This window comes from Cupressus sempervirens, chromosome 4, assembly GCF_028749045.1.
Source record: "Cupressus sempervirens isolate cs-2001-9-10 chromosome 4, ASM2874904v1, whole genome shotgun sequence".
NCBI lineage: Eukaryota > Viridiplantae > Streptophyta > Pinopsida > Cupressales > Cupressaceae > Cupressus > Cupressus sempervirens.
Genome location: NC_143121.1, coordinates 477,074,057 through 477,097,868, shown reverse-complemented (window position 1 = coordinate 477,097,868; position 23,812 = coordinate 477,074,057). Strand labels below are relative to the sequence as shown.

The 23,812-nt window shown below is 33.7% G+C and overlaps 1 protein-coding gene across 3 annotated transcripts in view; it reads right to left on the bottom strand.

The window, feature by feature from the left end:
* Positions 1-23,812, bottom strand: part of SS3 (starch synthase 3) — a 239,001-nt gene that overhangs the window by 114,036 nt on the left and 101,153 nt on the right. For all 3 annotated transcript variants that reach the window (XM_089825567.1, XM_089825568.1, XM_089825569.1), the window contains exons 7-8: positions 23,059-23,166; positions 19,634-19,743 (exon numbers count right to left, since the gene is read on the bottom strand). In XM_089825567.1, the coding sequence (XP_089681693.1) occupies positions 19,634-19,743; positions 23,059-23,166 (218 nt within the window). The remainder of the gene's footprint in view (positions 1-19,633; positions 19,744-23,058; positions 23,167-23,812) is intronic.

Here is a 23,812-nt window from a genome sequence, read left to right as displayed (position 1 = left end):
TTGATTGATGATTAGTCCATCAATCACATCACCTCAGGATGATCAAATAATTTCCTTCATGCGATTCAAATGAAAACACGACCACACTGCATACCTTAGCACATTGTCCACAAAATTCAGACTTCAGAAAATCTGAAATATTTACGACAAGGTTGTCCTCAAGCTTTGGGGTAGTACGTTCATGCATCACTTGTTTGAAGTTCATGATCTTGAAAGGAAGATACATTATTTTCAGCTTGACTAGGACTTTTATCCATGTCCATCTTTTCACATCTAATGGCATCATTGTCTTCATTTACTTGAACCTTGGAAAAATGAATGCCATCTTTTTTTTCATCAACGACTTTCTCAGAATGCAAAAACCAAAATTGGAAGTCGTCAACTATGTTTGCTTCCTTTTCTTGGAAGAGAATAGCAAGATCGCTAGCTTCAAATTCAAGATGCTTTATTGTTGCCTTCACGGATGGTGCCTCAATAGCAAGCTTCTTTGGTGATGAAGCTAACTTATGTTGATTCTTATCAGCAAAACTACGAGAAAAATTTGAGAGAGGCCTCCTTTCTACATCCTAATGAGGAGCAAAGAACATACCTTGAGCTTTTTTTTTTTTTTGAGGGCAATCAAATTCATTTTCTGAACTTTGCACCGTAGGATTTGTCCTTGTAATGGAAGAAAATGATTCCAAAGAAAAAGAAAATTCTTCAAACCCACTTGCTTCTATTCTTATTTGCTCAGAAAGAATAACATCATCCTTGCTTTCAATTACCAAAGTTTGTGCGGCTGAAAGAGTAGCTAAGGATACTCTTCTTAACAAAAAACTGACTTGAAGAATTTAAGTATTGACAAAGAAACACTTCAAATTTGCAGTTGTAGGTTGATTAGCAACTAGAATTCTATGTCAACTTGTTGAAATGAGCAACAAATTCACACATGGGCATCTGAGATGCCTTCTTCAACTCGGTGAGTTGAGCCAACAAAGCATGAGCATTTGTAGGAGGCTTGAATCTTTCTTCGAACTCAGCTTTTAGAGTGGCCCAGATTGTGATGGTTTGTGGTTCAAGATGGTAAAACTAACCGGTAGCTACACTTTGGAGAGTTTCCACAAACAACCTCACAAACACATCCTCATGTTCAACACCATGAACATTGTGTGCAATGTAAAATGAAGCAATATGTTCATTAAGATGTTGCTGTCCATCACTAAAAGCTTGGGAAATTCTCCCATGAGCCATCAGGATGACGGAAGCATTGTATTGATGTCGAAAGCATGAGCAAGATCATAAGTGTTAGTATCATTAATGTCAAAAGGGACGAAAAGTTAAAGTCATGCCCCAAAGAGTCTTGGGCATAACATTGATTAACGAAGGAACTATAATGATCAACTTAGAGGTGGCATACCATTGATTAAGAGTTAACTATAATGACAACACAAAGATGAATAGATGGAAAAACATAAACAAAGAAGACCGGAATCCTCAATCTCAAAATAAAACTACGAAAAGAATGGTTATGAGAACTATTTATGATTCATATACAGAATCATATAAGATGTGCGATATTACACTACAGCAATTTGCGCTTAAGACCATTCTATGGCAACAGAGAGAAGATGTGATTGTGATCTCCTGAAGGCACAAACCCCAACATTTATTTGAAAGCAATATGTTGATGATATATATATAGATCACAGGTCAGTAATCTTTGAAGCAATGACTACATATTCGAATGCATGTATGTTTAAAGAGAAGAGAGCCGACAAAGAAGAATAGAGTAAAATATGCTCGTGATATATTTGTGAAGGCCCGATAACAATAAGTCAGTGTATGACGCAAAAGGTGCCAAATCATACACAAGTGGATGCGTCAGCAATTAATATGTTTGAAAGTAAGGCAGCAATTAAAATAATACAAACAAAAATGATTCAGAGCAGAGGTTACAACAATGATTCTAAGAAGAGGTTACAACAATGGAAACAAAGATGCAAGCAACATAGTCAGGTTGGAAAACAATTTTTCTGCAGCGGGTTGGTGCTAACAGAGAAAAATAGTGGGGGTTGGCGCTTTCAGTAGGTCGATGCATGCAAAGTGTGGAAGTTGGAAGCTTCCCGTGAATTGGTGCTCATTAACATTGAGGTTGTAGCCTCTAGTAGGTTGGTGCCTACAAATAATTTAAAAGGAACAAGTTAATATAAAAAGTGATTATTTGTTGTGGTTTTGTCCCACATTGGGTTTCTACATAAACATTGTGTCATTGTGTCCATATGCATAATTGTTTATTTCAGTTATTAAAGTTAACTGTTTTGATAAAAAAATTAAATTCTAATACACCCATCCGCCCCCCTCTCAATATAATCGTGTGCTCTTCACAGGAAGAGCATGTAGAGGTAGACTAAAATTCAACAAACCAAAAGAATTTGTCCAAGGACTTTGGGCAGCCATTAATGTCGTTGGTGAAAGCTTGGAAAATATAATGAATAAGACATGTGTATACATGAAACGAAAGCGTGAGCCTTTAGCATGCATATTGTGTTGCTAGCAAAGTTGCCAAAAAATTGTTGTGTGGATATTTTGCAATCGACAGTTTTGAGGATCAATTGCAAAACAATGGTTCCAGCCACAATGTGTTCATGAGACACAATCTCTCCTAATCGTGAGGGCAAGCTCACCCTTCTTCTTATACAAAACACTTAACTCCTATTTACACTACGCTAAATCAAGAAGGGACATTCATCATATTCTCTTATTTCAAAATAGATGTTACTATTACAATACAATCTTAAATCAATGGTATATTTTACTTACAATGTATTTGTTGGAGCAATAATCCTAATAAACAGATTATTAGGTGTAAGAATAACCTTCAATGCACTAGCAACTTCTATTAACTTAGGAATTACAAAAGCTCAAAGTCTTTCAATGACCCCTTATGAGATTATGAGAATAAGAATGAAACACATGTACAACTCAAAGTCTCCAACACGTATTTCACCTTGCATACACAAACGAACAAAACGAAGCAACACAAGGAGATGGAAAAGTGATAAAATGGTTGAGAGCATAGAATGCTTTGAAGACTCAAATGGCCATTGAACATATTGTTGTTTTTTACATTGCAAATGTTCATGGTGTTGACCATGACGACGTGTTTGTGAGGTTGCTTGTGGAAACTCTCCAAGGAATGGTTGTTGTTTGGTTATACTATCTTGCACCACGAATTATCACAAACTAGGCTCCTCTAATAACCAGGTTTGAAGAAAGGTTCAAGCCTCTTGAAGATGCCAATGCATTGGCTCAACTCACCCAGTTGAAGAAGGCCTCTCGCATGCCTATGCATGAATTTGTTGCTCATTTCAACAAGCTGACACGAAGAATTTCAGTTATTGCTCAATCTACAACTGCAAATTTTAAGTGATCTTTGTCAATGGTCAAATTCTTGAAGTCAATTTATCAAGATTATTGCTGCAACAAATGCTAGTAGGCAAAATACACCATTGATTAGAGATTGTATTGTAATAGTAACACCTATTCTTAAATAAGAGAATAAGATGAATGCCCTGCCCTAGTTCAGCTTGCGATAAATAGAAGTGTTTTGTTGATTCTAGTAGCAACAAGAAGGGGAAGCCTTCCCTTATAATAAGGAGAGATTGTCTCACACACTATGGCTAGAACCATTATTTTGTAATTGATCCTTAAAACTGTCTCTTACCAAATATCCACCCAACAAAAAGCATTTGAATTTTGTTAATTTTTTTTTCAATTCTTATGAGAAATCTCAATTCTAGTTTAATGCTATGTATTAAGCTTCTACAATGTCTATCACGGATTCTTTGTCAATGTTATGATATAAATATTCAGAATTTCTCTAAATTTTCAAAGATGTTCGTGCTTTGACATTCTCATTTTATCTTTTTTTCCACGTTGTGTTGCTTTTTTTTTCATTGTGCATGCAAGGTGAAATATGTGTTGGAAACTTTAAGTTGTGCATGTCTTCCACTCTAATTCACATAATCACATAAGAGTGAAGTCTTTGAGCTTTTGTGAACTCCTAAATTACTAGAAGTTGATGGTACACTAAAGGTTATTCTTACGTCTAATCTTCTGTTTATCAAGATTATTGCTCCAATATTTACTTTGTAAGAAAAATACACCATTTATAGAGGATTGCATGGTAATAGTAACATTTACTCTCAAATAAGAGAATAGGATGGATGTCCCACCATGATTTAGCTTACGATAAATCATAGTTAAGTGTTTGTTGATTCTGGTAGCAACAAGGAGGAGCCTTCCCTTATAATTAGGAGAGACTCAATCTCACACATTGTGGCTAAAACGACTCTTTTGCACTTGATTCTTAAAACCATAGTTGAAAAACTCATTCTCAGCAATAACTCGGCCGACCCAAATATTTTGAAAAACTCGAAATCGCCAAAAACTCAGCGAAAAAACGGCAATAAATCGGCACTTTTATCGAACATTTGAAAATATATAATTATTAGAAACCACAAACATATAACATCAAATTTGTAGCATATATACTAATTTGCGATTTCCATCATAATACTAATCAAGATTGAGTTATATTCATTATTAGTAATTTATTTTGTCCTAAATAAATCAGTTTGTTTTTCATTTGTATTTTATTTACATATAATTAGTAAATACATTTGTCAGCTACATAAAATTTATTTGATGAATCAAAATACTAATGATAACTAATTTATTTTGTAGTAAATAAAATTAGATTATCCAAAAGTATTAAAATACTAAATTAGTAAATACATTTACATATAATTTCCATATATAACTACATTTACAATTTCTACAATTTGCAAAGATACTAAAATATATTAGTAAATATATTAATAAATATATTTTATTTTACAAACAAGTTTTTTAAGCACATTTACATAAGAACCACGATTTATATTTACATATATTTTACTAAGAGTTCTAAAATATATTCCCAACTTTATTTTACAATCTTATGAAATATATTTACATTTACAATTTTTATTTATTGAAAATGAATCAAACTTCTTAACAGCAAGCGGAGCAGCTAGCAACGAGCAAGAACAGTGAGCGAGCAGGAGTTGTTAAATTTTGGCAATTCGTCTTGGAATAAGGTATCTTGCAACGATGATATGAAGACAAATTGCTACTAAAATATTTATTAAAACCCTAAACAGGTTTCTTCAGACTTTGCCAACGATTTTTTTGGCGATTTTTTAACTTTATCGGCAAGATTTATGGGAAACATCGCAGCGATATTTGATTAAAACTGTTGCCCAAATATTCAAAGATTATATCTTGAGCTTCTTTTTTTTGTGATATATTGCAAGTTAGGCGATACAACGCCAATTTTTTGAACTATGCTTAAAACTATCAGTTGCAAAATATCTAAGTTGTTGGTTCAAATTCTGGTATGGATGCGAGTTCGAGATTTAGGTTCGAAATTCATCCAGATTTTTTTTTGGTTTGGGATGAGATTCATTTTTGGTTCATCCATACAAAAATATGTTTTTAATAAATATGTCTATGTATATGCAACAACAAATAATTCCATAAACCATTCTGCTAATAGTAAAGCAACATCGCAAAATACACCACCATATCTATGTTTCAATTCAATAGGATATTAAATGGATCATTTAGCCATACATAAAACATGATGCACTTGCTTGGCCACGTGCATGTGGCATATTTCTTTATGAAGGGGACAGTTTGAGAATGAAAGTAATCATCAAAAGATAAGTGCAACTATCTAAATTTTTATTTTTTATTTTGTATTGCTTTTAGGATTTCAACCAGGCTAGATCAAAAGTTGAGACTCAAATTTTAATCCCTGGATTCAAAGATATCGTTGCTTTTTTCAAGATATTCCTCTATAATCATCAATTTGAATTTCACCTATTGTCAATTTGGATTTCCTCTATAAGCAAGTTTTATTTTCATTCACAAACGCATAAATCACATATATAAATCATCTTTTTTGGCCTTTATAGTGGTCACTTTTAAGGTTGGAGGGATCAAATAGACCAAATTAGACAAAAGAAAAGTTTTAAAAATTAAATTAAAATGGTTTGAGACCATGTTCGGCTCGGGTCTAGCTGCAAGGAAGAAAATTCTTCAAAATTTGTTCAAAATTCTATGCGGGATCCTCTAACAGAACTTGCAACAAATCTATGGCTCTATAAGCGAACTTGGGAGGAATTTGACAAGGACCAGGTTTTGTATAGAATTGAACCAGACTTTGAGGCTTGCTGAAGAGAATCTGGTAACTTGGAAAAATATCCACCCAACAAAAAGCATTTGAATTTTGTTGATTTGTTTGTCGATTCTTATGAGAAATTAAAATTCAAATCTAATGCTATTGTATTAAGCTTCTATAATGTTTATCATAAGTTCTTTATCAATTTTTTGATATGAAAATTTGAAATTTCTCTATTGTTAAAGATTTCCCTATTTTGACATTTATCCCCTATCATACCTAAAAAATCAAAACGCCTTAAAAGTACAACCATACCAAAAACATCTCTTATTGTTACTGTCCTCAACCCAAAAGCTTGAGTGAGCTTATCTTACTAAAAATAGAAATTACTATTGAAACCCACCGAAATTGAGACAGAGATCACCTGAGGCATTGGATTCTTAGCACATCTAGAAATGTATGAAAAGCCTTGATAATTGGCTAATCCTTGTAGAAAAAATGGCATAAAATGAGGACATTACAAACAAAAAACTAAGTTGTTAGTGCTATTTGCTAATTAATAAACATGTCTTCTACTTCTAACCTTGAAAATATGTTACATCACAATTTTTGACCTAATTTAAAATGTTCATATAGCCGTTGAGGTTCACATGAAATCAGTTGACAATTTAATTGGTTAAAATACTGCGAAATGGTAAGATGGTTAGTCGTTATAATTTCATGTGAAGACAACATGCCAATTGATTATTTATTATGAATTCGTGAAATTGAAAAAGTAGTTAGCCATTATGATTATTTATGATTAAATAACTTCATTGGTAATATGATTTAACTGCGGAGAATTTCTTTGTAGGAAGCACGTTGAAGGGGTGGAAGCATTGTCAAAAAAGAATTAGGCATATGAGCATCATCATCATTGGGCAAATAGGTTGAGGACCTAGCGACTTGAACATCAAGATACAATCGATGAAAACGCATGAGCTATTAAATAAACAATTTAAAACATAAAATAAATTAATTCAAGTATAATACGTACCTTAAAGGTTTAATTGATCTTTCTCAATATTATTTTAATTTATACCTATGTACATACACATACATATAAAAATGCAGTGACATCATCATGTTATTTTCTTACAATCAAATGATGCCACCTCACCAATATATTTACATGCACGTATATAAATATAAATCATAATAATTTTCGAATTATAACCTTCCAACTCTTTTCCCATCTTTTATTCTTTTCCTTATTTGAAACCGATTGAACACTTAGCGTTTTATATTGGCTAATATTCTTTAAGTTACGGAAGCCAAAGAGTCTCCTTAGACTTTTTTTTATTACTTGAGTCGGGAGAGACAAAGTGGCAAGAGAGCACTCATTTCCGCATCTTCCTTTTAATATTGCAATTCTTCCTTGTTTATTCGATTCATTTTCCCAATCAATTCTCTGCAATAGACCTAGCAAATACCTGATTAAGAACCTTGATCATGGCAGCGCCATTCTATACTTTCTGTCGTATATGGTCTTCTTGCTGAGGATATAAGTTTTTATACATTGTGGTGATGTCTACAAGTAACTGGAGAGGAGCTGATTACAAATCGACTTGCAAACTTCAGACAGTTCCAATTTATATCAGGTCATGTGTTAATCATTCCAGATTGTGTTATTCCAATGTTTTAAATCAATTTCCATAGCGGCCAGCTAGGCTCAAAGACTTCTTCCCTTTTCAGATTTCACTCATGTTATGTTATAAGCTTTGCTGAATGTTCCTTGTCATTTGCTATTGATTTATTTTAACTTTCATAACAGCCAAAATCATCATAGATAAAGTCGAATAGAACCTCTTAAGAGAGAGCTTTCTAAATGCAATAAAACCTAAATGAAATATTTTGTTTGGAAATCAGAATTTAATAATATTTTCAACTGGTCTCAAGAACATATTCTTCCAAGTCACAGTTTGTGATATGATTTACTAATCAATGAATCCTTTTAAAATTTATGCATAGAGCAGATTGCTCAGAAGTTCCAAACACTAGGGACTCACCAACTGTATAGCCATGTAAAGGTGAAGACGTGAGATGAAACTTGCAAGAATACAAAAGTGGAAATCAGATATGATTAAATAAATTATATAATCTTACTTAATAGCTCATGCTTGATCATGTTTATTGTATTCTCCTGCTACTAAGTCGAGCAGTGTGATTAGAAACTAGGACGCTCAGTTGATGAAGAGGTGTTCCATGTCTATTTCGAGTAGGGAGGGTCTTTCTCGTTAAAGATTGTGTGGGGATAAGTTATGGTCTGAGGTTGGGTGGTTAAACCCTTGACAATGTTTCCCCTCTCCACAAGATGTCAAACCCGCATCAGATAAAGATAAGTTGAGCAATTCAAACAATTGTCAAAGACAGGGTTTTTTACTTTTATGATGTATATTCAATAGAAGGTAAGACTAATTGAGTTGTACCATGATTACAATTATTTCTTTAAATGAAAGCAACTCTTATCGTCAATATAAATGGAAGCCGGTTAGATCGGTTGATCATCTAACTGAATGTGGAATATATTTATTTGCGAGAGATAGATTTATTTGATGGAATATTATTTCAGTCTTTCATTTATAAGAATAATGATTATAAGCATATTTTCTAATCTTATGTTATTGCCACAATTAAGCAAATTGAAAGGAAAGGAGTGATACAGTGGTATCTGAAGCCCTAAATGATATAGTGGTATCTAATGTCCTAAATGATCCAATGGTAATTGATGCTCTAAATGATACAGTGGTATCTGAAGCACTAAATGATACAGTGGTATTGACTCCCCAAACGATACAATGGTATCTAATGCCCTAAACGATACAAAGGTAATTGATGCCCTAATTAGCACAGAGGTATGCGATGCCCTAAATGATCTAATGATGATAGATGCCCTAATTAATACAGAGGTATGTGATGCCCTAATTGATATAGTGGTATTTGATGGTAATCAACATTTGAGTTTGATATAGTGGTATTTGTGGACTAACCTGGGTGTTTGCAAGAGCAACCCTAGATTGATTTCGGTTTTGAATTCCATGGTATGTAGATTTTAACTTCCATAGTAAGTTTATCGATGGCGTTTTCAGATGTTAGTTATGATTTTTCCCTTTAAGTAATTGTAATTGTTAAATCTCATTCATATGATCATAACTGATATGACTGTCTTCCTATGGAAATGAAGTAATAACTATATTTCTTTGATATGATAGCTGTTAATTAAGATCCGGAAAAAGTGGTTAAAAATAAAACAACATATGAAATATTGTGTTACATCCCAATTTTTGCCCTAAAATTGTAAAGCTAAATGTAGTCGTTAAACCAAGATAATCTTTCATACTCAAGTGAAATTAGTTTATAATGAGTCGTTGTTATATCAAGGTAGTTATAACCGTTCATTTGTTCATGATCATGTGAAATTGAAACAGTTAATTTTTTCTAACCGTTGTTATATCATGTTAGTTATATTCGTTATTTAATTCTTCATGTTCATGTGAAATTGAATCAGTTAATTATAGCCATTGCATCGATTTGATTATCAAATGAAACTAAGTCAGTTAAATCTAGCCATTGTGATCATGTGAAATTAAGTCAGTTAAATTTAGTCATTGATCGTTTATGATGAATGAGTTAGTATTATAATGAAATTCCTAACGATTTTATTTAACAAATTATGAATCATGAATTGATGTTTTGTCGAGAATGTGGTTTTAAGGTTGCAGGATGAAGAATAGAAAGAGAGAGGGGAAGCATTACGAAGCGAGGTCATCGGAATGGGATGGTCATAAGATTCAGTCTTTGGGAGTGACAAGTTTGACTTAAAAATCACCCTGGCAAGTTTATTAGGACTTGACAATTGATTTCTTGGTGGAATCCGCATGAGCTAAAATTTAAATTTAAATTTAAAAATATATATATATGAATATTAAAAATAAACAAATTTTTACCTTAATTAAATTTATCAAATAATAATATTTAATATTATTTTACACTCTCGATCAAGATTATAATTAAATAACTACAAAGTGGCACCATTACATTAGAATTAATAATCCAATGATGCCACTTTGCAATTACGTATTTATAAGCTTAACCAAGAATATGAAACAATATAAAATAATATTATTTAATAAATTTTTCATTTATCCTTCTTCCGTTCAATATTTCCCTCTTCTTTTATTCAACTTTTTCAAACCGATTAAAGTAGAAGTCGATTAAGGATCTTGTAATGGCAGGAAGCCGAATAGTCATCTTAAAATCTTTATATGTTGGTCTTGTCGTTTTCTCGGCTCATCTGAGAATTCAAACTTCTTTATCGTCTAGCAAATTACTCCCTGTATTCCCGTGCTCTGCTACAAGTCCTTTGTACCAAGGTTCTACGAAATCTTATGTTTGTCTCATTCAAAAGGGCAATCTGTGGAAACCCGAAGAAGACGACTGAGTCAAAGAATTAGCCAAATCGACTGCATAACTGTGAGCCATGTAAGAATGAGTTTGTATATTTTGTTTCTCTTCTTTATTTCACCCGCTAAGCTGAGTCGACTCTGAGGTTCGAACTATGTATTCTTCCAATCATTGTCAAACCGTCTTATATATAGTCAGACATAGATGTAAATCATCAATAAGACTGTGTTTATTTCATGTAATAATGCAGCTAGTAATAAAATCTAAGCCATCTATCATTTGCTTGAAATTGATAAGAAAACCAACAATAGTCTGTAATATATTTCATGAAAGCCTGTAGATAGTAAACCTTAGCCAAATATTATGTGCTCTGAAAATTGTTATAAAAGTTATCAATAAATCTATGAATTTGACCATGTAATACTGCAGTGTAACTTGATCTTAGATTGACATATATGGTACCCAATACCATAATTCAAAAACAATCTAGAGTCATGAGAGGACAGAGTCTCATAAATATTCTCTGAAGATGTTTTTTTTCTTTTATTTAACTTTTATTTTCTTTAATCCATAGAAGATGGTAATAATCTGATAAACAGTAATGAAGGCACCCAAGATATCATCTGGATAATAACAGAACAAGGTGATGAAGCTGCAAGTAAAACTGTAAAGATAAATGTTCAGGCACCAGTGAATCACCGGCCTGATGGCCTGAAAAATGGTGATAAGGTGTTGATGAACCTGTAAAGAGAAAATACAAGAAATCAGTAATCTTATTCTTTTTGAAAATAAAATCTAATACATTTAGCTCATGCCAATTCCTCTTTTGAAATTAGCTGTCAAGCTGAGTGGTGATCGGGTTATAAACCCACAATCGAAATCCTTGGCCAGGGTGGTAATTAGGCAAACTTGCCACAACAAATAGATCGCGTTGTTGTCCGGATGCTTCAATTATTCTTCTGAATAGTTGTTGAGACCTCAACCCACCTGAATACTCCGATGACTAGGTCAATGAACGTCCCATGCCCGACCTCGGGGTAGGAGAGACGTTCTATTAATTTAGAACTTGTTGGGATAAGTTAAAAGGTCCGCGGTTGGGAGGTTAAGCCTATGATAATGCTTCTCCTCTCACCAAAGTCAAAGCTTGAACAACCAATTTGGACAAACTTTAATTTAAATTAGTATGTTCTTCTTAACTTTTAGATAGTATTTTCCTTTCCAGTTGAAAGATTTATTTTACGGAAAAGATGGATGTTATCTTTAAAGTTAGTTAGTTATTCATAAGCATAGTAATTGTACTTTCATTTCAGAAATTAGTTTAGGTTTAATTCAGCTAATTTTGACAATTTAATAGTTAACGATAAACTTGTTTTAATAGGAAAGTATTATAGATTGTATAATCAGTTTTTAGAGATTTTAAATCTTTTTCATGTGAAAAAGATACTCAGATTTAGTTAGTATAATGATGGAATTAGATTGTAGAAAAACCAGCTGTTACATATTGACCAAAAAGATTCTAAGTTGTCAATACGGGTATGACACAAGTACATGAGTATGGACTATGTAATGTCCCCGTTTCTAGGCCATGACTTCATGATGCATTGTTAGCCCTCTTCACCATGGTCTTGCCAGTTATCCAGGACTTTACAAGGATTAATGTGAGTTTTGGCCTAAGCATTTTCAGTTTCAAGCCAATCAGGGTGATTTAGCAAGGTTTCCAAGATACTTACTATCTATAGTAAGTCAATAGGGTTCTACATTTTGGCATTTCAATATTGGACTTGGTGCAACTCGCCAAGACCTTTCTAATGAGCTATCACACATGTCGTTCAGTGTTCGATTGGCTATTTACTTTAATACCAAAACACCAATGGTTATTTAACAAAGTGACTATTTAATTAAGGTACATATTAATGTCACTTTACTCTTTATAGGACCATTTATTCTCCTAAGTGGAAAACAAGCATTTTAATAAAGGAATAAAAGATGAAGACACGAGCAGGGGAAAAAGAAGAGTCATTGCTTTGGACATTAAAAGAAGAAAGCTTAATTCATTTCAGCATATGTTTAGATATGGATTGGATTTCAGATTCCTTTTCTTCAAGAATTGGAAGCTCAACTTCAAACAGTTTGAGGTCGAAAACCCTTGAGCAGGAGGAAAATGGACAAAAACCCATTGTCTGTGAGAGACATCATATCAAGTGTCTCACTTGTGCTTCAATTTTATCTCTTATTCTCCAATCTAATTGTTAGTTTTTTAATTTATGATTGGAGCTGAATATTATTGTACTAAAGAATTTGATTGTAATATTCATTTTGGGAAATCATATTACTGCTGAATATTTATGCTACTTTTGAAAAGTAGAATGAAATCATTTTGTTTGTTGATGCTATTATTTGCTAGTATTTTACTGTTTTAAATTTGAAGATTACTAATAGAGATCCTAATGGGCTTGAGAGGCAACAATGATAAGTTGCACAAGGTGTTAGAGGTGTGAAAAAACCCAAGGATAAAACTTTGTATTGGGCAAAATAAAGCATTTATGGGTGCGAGGGTGTTTGGAGTTGAGATGTCTTCTTTTGTTACTTTTTGGTGCTTCATCCCTATGGGTACATCTAGGTACATAGCTCAGCATATCAAGATTCCTATATACACGGGTGTGCCCAAGACGGATGGGGAATGCCTTAAGGGCATACTTGGTAACTAAGATAAAAATCCTATTGTTTCACATCTTAGGGCATTTGGATATGAAAAATGTGTTTATGTGCCTAAAAGAACCTAAGCTGGCTCGTAGAGCCAAAAAAAAAGTATTTTTGCAAGATATGGTGAAAATATGGAAGGATAAAAACTTTGAATCTTTTAACTATGAGATTCATATAATCAAGAGATTCAAGAATATAGAGGTTTCTCCAAGGAAGAATAGTCAAAGGAACCAAAGAGCAACATGATATTATCTAAATTTCAAGCAAGAAGGTGCATATGCAAATGAGAAAACTATTTAACCATATTAAACAAAGTGATTTCACAAATTGTCACATATTTTTGTCTACTCTACTTTCTTTCTATTTACACTCCTAGGTTCCAAAAGAAATTTCTTGTTGACTAGCAAGATCCTAATCCCTTTTTGCTATAAAAATATTTCAACACCCAACAAAGGCACCACTCTTACATCCCATATCTCTTCAAGTACTATACAATAGTATAGAGATTCAGTAAACTAAAGAACATGTATAAAAATATATATATTTTCCTTTCTCAGGTGTCCACAGTATAAAACAGAGCACAAGCCATGTGTTTATAAATATATATTAATATATATAAATCCATATCAGGTATATATAGACCTTAAACTCGTGTCAAATAAATAAGAAAAAACCTAAGTTGCCGATTCAGGTTCGGGGACGGATTTGGGTTCAGGGTTTGAGTTCGTGGGTTCGGGCAAAAAAAAATTTCCCCATTTGGGTTTGTGGGTGGGTTCGTGAGTGTGTGTGTGTGTGTGTGTATATATATATATGTGTGTGTGCAAAAAAAAAAAAAACTCACATAGTTGTAAAAGTAAAACTAAGTCATTCCATAGTATGAATATATCAATGTTACTTGATTATTGATCAATGCCAAATGTCAAAGATAAACATTAAATACTCACTCATTAATCTATGTTAATGTTGTAAATAAAATCATACATTGAATTACTAAAATGCAAAAATGGAATTTCAAAACATAGACTACTTCATTAGATTGATAGATAATAAATTATGACTTAATAAAGTTTGAACCATGGTAATAAATCATAAATGACTCAATGACTCAATGACAAATGTTTAAACATGGTTTATCAAAGATGCAAATGCCCTTCAAGGGTCAAATGGGTCATCAAAATATGAGGGATCAATAGCTTAATCCTCATCTATATCATTGACATTTTCCCCATCATTGGAATCCAAACCGGTTCCACTAGCCCCAGATGCAGCCACATCCTCCTCCTTGTCCTCCTCAACATCTAGCAAGGAAATTCTAGATATATCTTGAACAGTCATATCCAAGTCAGAAGTCTCAGGTAGTTCATCCCACAACTTCTCTAGTCCCTTCTTATATCCTAGATCCTTGCATGATAGGAGGCGCCACTTGTTGTGAACAAATACCAAGTCCTCTGCTTTCTTCGAACCCAACCGGTTACGCTTCATTGAGTGGATAAAGGAGTATGTACTCCAATTCCACTTAGCAGCAGAAGAGCTCGCAACCTAGAGAGACAACCAACAAATTTTAAAAAATTAGCTAAGTAATTTTACAATACAATAGGAATTTAAGAGTGCTAATTCAACAAGCTAAGTGGCCATAAGAAAAGGTAAAAAACTTAAATACATACTTGTGCCAAGATCTTAATGGCAAGAGGTTGGAGGTACATGTAACTTTCCCCATATAAGTACCACCATCCAATGGCATCCAATCTACTTTGGTCATTGATTGCATCAGGTTCTGCATTTTTGCTTGAGACAAAATCTACAAACTCTCTCCTAACATTTGATGCCACATCAGGTTCACTAAAGAGCCTGTTAAGTGCCCTCTTATACCCAGCAGCAACTTCAGGATCTCTATATGGTGCCACTCTACCAAGAATAGCAAGTATCTCATTGCTATAATATCTAGGAGAAAGTGTATATGCCAAGAGGTATAAAGGTGTAGTCATCTTGTTCCAACGATGTAGAACAATTTTCTCCACCTTATTGTACAATGTATCAGGATCCTACTCTCTCCTCTAAATGACCTGGGATGTCAAATGATGTACATGTAAGTTATCTTGATGTAGTGTTAATAACTTAATTAAAATCAAAAATCAAAATCTCTCAATAAATAAGGATAAAGTATTGTATAAAAATTTAAACTTACAGATTTCATTCTTTCTAGCATGGAGTCCATGGCATCATATATGTTCCCCAAACAACGCTCATCTGTGTCGGCATACCGAAGCATAGACATGATAGGCTCGATGAGTTCTAATGCATATTCCACCCTATTCCAAAAATCATCACTCAAAATCAAATCCTTTACAATTTTGGCCTTTTCTGTATCAACTTGCTTAGATCCACCCCATTTGTTGCTAATAACCATTTGACACAAGTCGTCTAAGGACGATTATGTGTGAAGCAAACCTTATTTCAACAACCTATTACCATGTTAATTCAAATTGTAAGTTAATATGATAAGTTGATAACAAATAAATTTAAGAATATGTATTAATTTTTGTAAAGTATGACACAAAAATTAAAATGATAAATGAAGCTAAATAAAGTTTTAAAATTACCTTCAATAATTCCAAGCGGGAGAAAATTCCAAAAATTGCTCGACATATGGTGGTTTGTCACAAACATTTGGATCTGCTCACCCTCCTCATACACATTTTTCATCCATTCAATTTGGCTGCCAATTGGTTTCATCACCAAGTTCAAGGTGTGGATAGTGCATGGTGTCCAAAAGATATGCTCATATCGTGCTTCTACCAAAGCACCTGTAGCCTTACAAACTTTAGCATTGTCCATTATTACTTGGACAACATTGTTAGCTCCCACGGACTCTATGGATTCAATGAGAAGTTGGGCAATAAAATTTGCATCCTTTACTTGCCCTTCACAATCAACCGCCTTCAAAAACATTGCCCCCTCAGTGCAAACAGCAATCACAGTTATTAATGGACGGTTTTTGCAATCTTTCCATCCATCAGAGACAATGCTCACCCCCGTTTGGATCCAAGAATCTCTTATTGGTTTGAGGAGGTTTTCTACATTCTTTCTCTCCTTATGCAATATGGTGGTTCTCAACTTTTCATATCCAGGGGATTGGTAACCATGAGGTGCATCATTTATTGCTTTCACCATCTCTCTCCAATAAGGCGATCTCACTAGATTGAATGAAACACCATTTGTAATGAGGCAACGCCCAATCTTTATGTTAGCAATTTCTCTCTTGTCATTTTCAAATGCCGTACATAATGGGCGTCTCTTGCGGGATGGGGGTGTTTCTATTTCATCTTCATCCACAAATGGGGTAGGTAGGAAGGGATGTGGTCTACTGGTTGTTTGAGAGGGCAGTGTTGGTGGTTTTTGCTTTGACTTATCTTTTTTTGCCTTTGACACTAACCTATCAGCCTCTTGTTGTTCTTTTAACATACCTGCTATTTGACGAGCCGGCAACCCTTTTTTACCTCCCTCTAGAGGGCCCTCACACATGGAAATCCCTTGACCTGGTGGACCTATCAAATGATGTTTAACCCGGTTATAGGAGCTTCTATATTGGTTTTGGCAAAAATTGCATTTCCATATATACCCTCCCCCTCCAACAGATTGCTCAATTCTTGTTGTATACTTCCACAAAGGAGAGTCTCTATCAATTTTAAATCTTTGGGATCCAACCCCACCCACTAAACCCTAACTACTCATTCTTGGATTCTTGTAATCTATAAAAACAAATTTCAAAAAATATTTCAAAACTTATACAAAACTTGATAAAAATTTAGAATATTAAAAAAAAACTAAAAACAAACTATGAAAGAAGCAAAAGGAAGGATCAAATGCATACCTGGAACACTCAGCATTGATTATTTGAAGGATTTGAGACTCCACAAACAATCTCCACAACCTTCTCTTCAAACTTGCAAAATGGCCACACCAAAATGAGAGAGCGAAATGACAAAGCAAATAAGAGATTAGATGAATGAAATGCGTCTAATAGGCCTTACTTTAGGGTTTGGCAAAAATATATATATATATATATATATATAATTTTAATGCTTTTTTGGGCCACTTTTTGGTCCCACTGCCACGAGTCCACCCGAATTCGAGCCCGAATCCACGACGGGTCTGTATTTTGCCCTACGGGTCCGCCTGGACCCACAGGGCAAAATATGGACCTTGGCCGGACCCGTCGCAGACCCAAGCTCGAATCCAGACCCGGATGAATGCGGACCCGGACCCGAGCTCCAGGGTCCGAATCCAACAACTTAGGAAAAACCATAATTAATATACCATAAGATACACATGCTAAAGGTTATTTATTATTTAGTATCGGAGAAGGTAACCAACGATGCATTCAGGGAGAGGCTAGTGTAAATTCCAATCAATTGGTTATTCCCAAAATAGGGTGGGGATCAACGACCCTGAGCACTTTGGAGGCATTGTACTAAGAAAGGCTTAAGGGCTTGGATATGTAAACTTTGAGGGAAAGCCTATTGACGATTGGTGTCTAAGCAACCTGATTACATCCAAACATCCTTAAAGTTAAATAATAATAAGGTTAGCATGAATGCAATGATCATGGATAGTATTGTCCCCAATCTATGTTAATTTGGACTAGACCCAATCAAAGGACATTACATAGGGTTTATTAATCGAGCCACATAGACTAGCAATCCCTCATATGATTGACTTAAAGAAAATTTCCACAACTTGATCACCCAAAAAAACCTTACACATGATGAGTTGTCAACATTATATGGTACAAGAAATGATGTCAATTGCCATGCCAATTGCCATGCAAACTATCACCACTGGCGACATCAAGGTATGAACTGCCAGCAATTATACACATTACTAGACATATCATCTGTTATCCAACGCTTACATGGTGACGAAAAAGTATACAATGACTCAAAACTTTTGGCTTGATTTTTAATGAAAGGGAAAAGAATTGGAAATTGTGGTGGCAAAGAAAGGATCTCCACTAAATTTGTGTTATTGCCACCTTCAAATAGTTGAGGATTTTTAGCATCCCAACACAGGCTACAACCATGAATTGGCATGTTCCATGCTAATCCAATATAGTTCTAATCTACATTAAATCCACACGAAATGAAGAATTCAGTTACCTACTGTTCCAATCCAATGTAAACTAAACAATTAATACCCCATCCTCCCATCACCACACACCCACTGTCATCCCTCGTTTGAAAAGCATATTAAGACGAAAAATCAATTTCCTTTAAGTTTGCATATTATAGAATGCTATAACAGTTCAAAGTAATGTTTCATATAGTTACTAATTCAATTTTGCAAAAACAAACACAGAAATGAAGACATGTTCTATGAAATTAAGTTTTGAGAGAATGTGTTAAGATATGATATCGTTGGTCAACATTCAAGGATATACCAGCATGGCGACTATGTGCACATGTGTGTGCATGTATGTATATGAGTTCACCATGTGAATGATATACATGCATACACACACATAAGCATATACATTAAGATTATCTTGCCGAGATCATCCTTGTATTGAACTGATATTATCATTATCAAACTAAGTACAAAAATCTGAGCAATCAGATTATATCGATCTCTTGGATCAGGCAGTAAATCCCTGATCAACATTGATTGAATGACAATCATATGGGATCGAGTTATGATCCTCTATATTCAGCTCAAAGGCCTTAATGTTGAAATTGGCTTAGCAAATAATTCTGAATAGATTAATTCGATCACAAGAGATAGATCATCGAAAATTCATAAATGATTCTGACCGATCACAAGAGATAGATCATTGAAAATTCATAAATGATTATATCTCTTCAGATTGGCACTTCCAATCAGTGATCGAATTATATTTTCAGACATGGCAAACAGTTTTCAGTATTGAATTAACTCATATCCCTTCTATATTGATTATCACCATCAGAGATATATTACATTTGCAGAGATCCTTCATTGTTTAACAGAATGCTCTTTTAGTATAACTGTAGAGACATGTTATTGATCTTAATATATTTGAACTGTGACGCAACCATTTTTGAAAGTTAAGTTTTGCTGTTAACTAATATTTCTACATCAAAAGGAAAATAAATATTTTCCTTCAATCATTACTTCAGATATGAATTACATATTTGTAGCCCAAAAGAAGTTCAATATTGCTGTGGCTTTTCAAATAAAGTCTAATATTTATACTAAAACAATAAGAAAGGAGAAGGCAAGTTAAATGAAAAGGAAAATGCAAATTACCCATTATTTGGTTCAATAAAATATACAGATAAACCTTCCACCTTTCCATGCCAGACTTTGATTTGAGTACCTCCCAAAGAAAATTCTTGCCTAAACTGCAAGTCACGCACCTACACAATGATGGAAGAATCCTTGTATCAGCAACCAAGCTATGGTTAAGAAATTTCTATATATATGATTGTACGCTGATTTAAGAGACAATAACTTTTCATATATGATTTACACTTGCATTAGACTATTCTATCAAGATAAATACTCAGAATTTTATCACTTTTTTGCATGAGTTTTGCTAATGCTTCATGTTTCCAAATAATGTGTTTAATATGTGGCCATTCTCAAGCATGAAATTACCAAAAGAATTAAACCATACAGCAGAACAGTGTAATAGAAGATCTAATGCAGCTCAATAGGTAAAAATATTGATTATTATAGCGCACACATCCATCAGATCATTATCAAAGAAACACAAAATTTAGTTCATTCAACCACCTGACTGAATTAATTAAAGATCATATTATACTCTAGAATACCCCTATGCAGTTAGTTTCAAGGGGCAGAGAAATTTTGTCTAAAAGAACAAGAAAAAAATATCGACTGCTTTCAATAGAACAAAACTATCAAATGGTATGAAAGACATATCTACATACATGATTATAGCTAGTGGGAAAATGGCTACTCACTCAACACATGATCTGAAAACAGATCAGAAATTGAGTTGCAATCTGAATCCATGACAACATGGAGCACAGCTTGTAGGACACATTTTATCAAGGAGGCAGAGATTCTTGGGCAGAACATATAAGTGTTTCTGGCCTTTCTGAGAGACGGACAATTCTAATAGGAAATGATTACACAACCGCCAGTTCCAAAATGAGACATTTTTGTAACCAACAAGGTAATTACACAATTCTTAGCTGCACCAAGTAACAGTTTCATCAGCATCCAAAACAGGGATTGTGGCATTTTAAATTCTTCACATGTTGACTTCCTAAAACCCTTTCATATGCTGTCTTGGCCTGTAAGACATTATATGCACACTGCAAGAGCATATGAAGGAGGATTTGGAGTAAATTCCAAGTGTATACATATGTTTTATGTGAAAACAACTCATGGATTATGTCCACAGAACTTGAGGAAGCATTAGACACACGTGGATGAGATGCAGACTCTCAAAGGAAAGGTGTCCCATGTGCAGCACTAGAGGAGGCATTAGACACACTCGGAGGAGATGAGGAATTTCAGAGGGAAAGGCTCATTGTGCATGGGTGTAGGAAACACTTTATATTCTCTCATGTTGTGCAAATGGTTTTAGATTCTACAGTCAAGAGATCCACTAATGCAATCAGTTCAATATTTTATACATAAGCAAGGAGGCCTGGTGAAGGCATTTCATCAAAGTCTCTAGAAGGGTTGGGTTTAAAACCCTTTTGATGTTCCACTCGTTTAAATTAATGTAATAAGGGGGTGAATGTTGACTTACAATAATTAGTTTAGTTTTACATTAATAGTAAGTACATTAGTCTGGGAAGATATTCCCGTAGATAGTTTTCATAAAGAAAAAGTTAAGGCTTTCAAACGCCATTGAAAATGTCATGCAATATCTATCTTGTTAAAATCCTAAATGAAATCTCAATTGAATATAAATGATCCAATTTATTTTCCCCTGTTATGTGCTCACCGTTTAAACATGATCCTCCATATTTTAAACCTGTTTGGTTGTATGTGAATCTTTTGAAACAAGTACAAAGAAAATGGATCACTTGACAAACATCCATCAATCCTTGTCATGAGGAGATGTGCCCAAAAGAAGGCAAATAATTATGAAGAAATCTTTGCACATACAATGTAGTGGACTACCAATCATGCTTTGTTAGCCCAGTTAGCAAAAAATGGATGGACTGTTTCATCAAATGAACATCAAAACTGCATTGTCAAATGGTAATCTCAAGGAAACAATGATATGAGATAAGAAAAAGAATATGCAGTCAAAAGTCAAGAAAAGTGTGCAAGCTTATATAATTGCTGTGTGATTTGAAGAAAGCTCCAAGAAAGTGGTATAAAGACTCTCCAAGCACCTCATAAAAATGGATTGAAGCACTTTGAATTTGATGATCGGACTCTTTTTTCAAAAAGGTTGGCATGATGGCTGTATACCCTGTTTTTTATGTGGATCACTTATTTGAAGCTGTAACAATGAAAAGTGAATTACAAGTATGAAAGAAGAATTGAAGAAAGGGTTTGAAACAACTGACTTGGGGTATGTTCATTACTATCTGGGTATTGAAGTGATTCAAAAAACCCAAATATATTTTCATCAACCAACAAAAATATAAAGGGAGAATTCTAAATATCAAACTGCAAAACACTTTAACCCTGTGGATAAAAGTTTGAAACTGAAATCAGATGAAAATGTTCATTTTGTTAATGTTACTAAGGACAAAAAGCTAGTTTTAAGTCAAGACTAGGCAGCGCAACAAGACCAAACTTTCATTTGTTGTTGGATTCCTCTCTGGATTCATATAATAGCTTACTGAAAATCATTGAGTAGCAACAAAGAGAGAGCTCTTGAGTATTTCAAGGGAACTCAAACCTGTGCACTGAAATACCCAGAGCAACAGATTTCGCATTAATTGGAAATTCAAATTCCAACTATGTAAGTGACATTGAAGATGAGAAAACTACTTGAGGTTTCTCAATCCATTTAAGGTTGTCAGTCATTTCTTGGAAATAACCAGGCAGTGAATGTCAATTCTCTCACCAAAATCAAAACATATGGCAGCTTCTGAAGCATTTAGGGAAATATTATGGCTCAAAGGGATTCTTGACATTTTCAAGAACAAGTTTATTCCACACTTTTCCGAATTGAAAATGCATTTGTAAACACAATGGGAAAAAAAGGTTTGATGAACAAACCAAACACATTAAGACAAAGTTTCATTTGAATCAAAATCAGTTGTGAAAGACAGCAGTGTCATTTAAGTATGTCCAACTCCAAACCAGCCACTGGATATTCTCAACAAAGCACTTGGACAAAATAGGTTTGAGAAGTTCAGAGGAATGCTTATTTTAGCCAAAGCCACTACAATTAAGGTGGAGAGTGAGGCATTCAGTTGTGTGAATTTTGTAGTTTTCTTTTTTCACGTTATTTGTGCCAGTTGAACTGTTTTGTACTGCCTATAAATAAGATTGCAAAGCTTCATTTGATAATAATAAAGAATTCCATTCTGTTTTGCTTTCCAGTTTTCACCCTGGCCTGACACCTTTCAGCTTCAACGGCAAGAAGTCAAGAAACAGCTAGTTACTGATATGTACACTTACATTGAGAATTGTTAATGCATAATCTTATCAATAAATCTTAGATAAAAGAATCCTTATAATGAATCTAAAATACCCTAGTCAGAAAAGGGAGAGAAGTTAATTCTTACATGGCTATAATTAAGACAGTCATACTTGGGACAAATAACCTCAACACTATGTCCCAAGTCTTCAACTGCACGAGAAAGACTTGTAACCACATCACCCAAGCCTCCTACCTGGATCATAGTATTGTACACAAATCAAATATCTATACATAGCAGATGTTGAATCAGATTAAATAACATTACTCATCATGGTCATGAATAGTTCATAAACTTTTCACAAACAGAAAATGACATGCACTGATCTTTTCACATCTACTAAGCAAAACAAAAATCCCAAATGACCAATAAATTCAAAAAAGCAGAACACAAAATACAAAAAGATTACCAACTCATTGCATGAGCTGTTATAAAACTTATGAATTAAGTAATTCAATCAAAATATACATTTTAAAAAAATATAAAAAAACACAAAAAGATTGCTAACTCATTTGATGTGTTGTTATCAAACTTCATGTACGAAAACAATTCAATTAAAATATACAATTGAAGAACCTCTATAAGAAATTAAATGTATGTGCCACACTGTAATGTGTAGTGTCCCCAATTTATTAAAGTGACAATTATTTTAATTTTTATAGAGTTGTCACAAATAAATGAAATATATAAATGATGACTTAATAATATAGTATTAATGAGTTTAATTAAGTTAAAGTAAAATAATAAAATATTATTGAGAGTCGCTTTATACATATTTTTCCTTAAAGTTCAATTAAAAGTTAAAAGAGGGAAAATGTAAAGACAAATAAAGGGAGTTTCA